General features: G+C 42.6%; 1 protein-coding gene across 1 annotated transcript; it reads left to right on the top strand.

Moving 5' to 3' along the window:
- Window positions 1–1109, top strand: LOC102121392 (olfactory receptor 5L1). Its single transcript, XM_005577894.4, has one exon. It carries the CDS (start codon window positions 100–102, stop codon window positions 1033–1035), a length of 936 nt encoding a protein of 311 aa, XP_005577951.3. The 5' UTR covers window positions 1–99; the 3' UTR covers window positions 1036–1109.
- The last annotated feature ends 291 nt before the right edge of the window (window positions 1110–1400 follow it).

Here is a 1400-nt window from a genome sequence, read left to right as displayed (position 1 = left end):
TGTCTTTTTACAGGATACAGCCAAAACTAAAATTTAGACTATATAATGAAGAATAATTTTTAAGTTTCTTTTTCTTCCAATCTCACATAAGTTGGAGACATGGGCAAGGAAAACTGCACCGCTCTGGCTGAGTTCATTCTCCTCGGACTATCAGATGTCCCTGAGTTGAGAGTCGGCCTCTTCCTGCTGTTCCTTCTCATTTATGGAGTCACTTTGTTAGCCAACCTGGGCATGATTGCACTGATTCAGGTCCGCTCTCAGCTCCACACCCCCATGTACTTTTTCCTCAGCCACTTGTCCTTCATAGATTTCTGCTACTCCTCAATAATTGTGCCAAAGATGTTGGCTAATATCTTCAGCAAGGACAAAACCATCTCCTTCCTGGGGTGCATGGTGCAATTCTACTTGTTTTGCACTTGTGGGGTCACTGAGGTCTTCCTGCTGGCTGTGATGGCCTATGACCGCTTTGTGGCCATCTGTAACCCCTTGCTGTACACAGTCACCATGTCTCAGAAGCTGCGTGTGGAGCTGGCATCTTGCTGCTACTTCTGTGGGACGGTGTGTTCTCTGATTCACTTGTGCTTAGCTCTGAGGATCCCCTTCTATAGATCTAATGTGATAAACCACTTCTTCTGTGATCTGCCTCCTCTCTTAAGTCTTGCTTGCTCTGATATCACTCTGAATGAGGCACTGCTGTTCCTGGTGACCATTTTGAATGAGAGCGTTACCATCGTGATCATCCTGACCTCCTATCTGCTAATTCTTACCACCATCCTGAAGATGCGCTCTGCAGAGGGCCGGCATAAAGCTTTCTCCACCTGTGCTTCCCACCTCACCGCCATCACTGTCTTCCATGGAACAATCCTTTCCATTTATTGCAGGCCCAGTTCAGGCAACAGTGGAAATGCTGACAAAGTTGCCACTGTGTTCTACACTATCGTGATTCCTATGCTGAACCCTCTGATCTATAGCGTGAGAAATAAAGATGTGAAAGAAGCTCTCAGAAAAGTGATGAGTTCCAAAATTCACTCCTAGGGAAGATTTTATTAGCACAATTCAGGATTCCCAAGTAGTGGCAGGTGGGGGTTCATGGGAGGGGCACAGTGTTGGAGTAGAGAGAAGAAGGAGCTCAGTAGTTATGAGTGAGCCTTTTTTGATTCACTTATCTTTGTTTCTCTTACATTTAAGGTAATAGGATCGAACATATTTTAAAATTTGCAGCCAACTTTTGTAAAAATAAATTTTGAGATGTTTTAAATGGATATGAGCCACAGCATTATTAAGATACAAACACTTAATTTTCTGTAAAACCTTCACAAATCTAATGAAGAACTCAGAGGAGTTACATTTTATTTCAGTATCTATTATGGAAACTATGATTCTTTTACAAATAAAATTTC

Source organism: Macaca fascicularis, chromosome 14 (genome assembly GCF_037993035.2).
Source record: "Macaca fascicularis isolate 582-1 chromosome 14, T2T-MFA8v1.1".
Taxonomy (NCBI): domain Eukaryota; kingdom Metazoa; phylum Chordata; class Mammalia; order Primates; family Cercopithecidae; genus Macaca; species Macaca fascicularis.
This window is presented reverse-complemented; position numbering and strand designations above follow the sequence as displayed.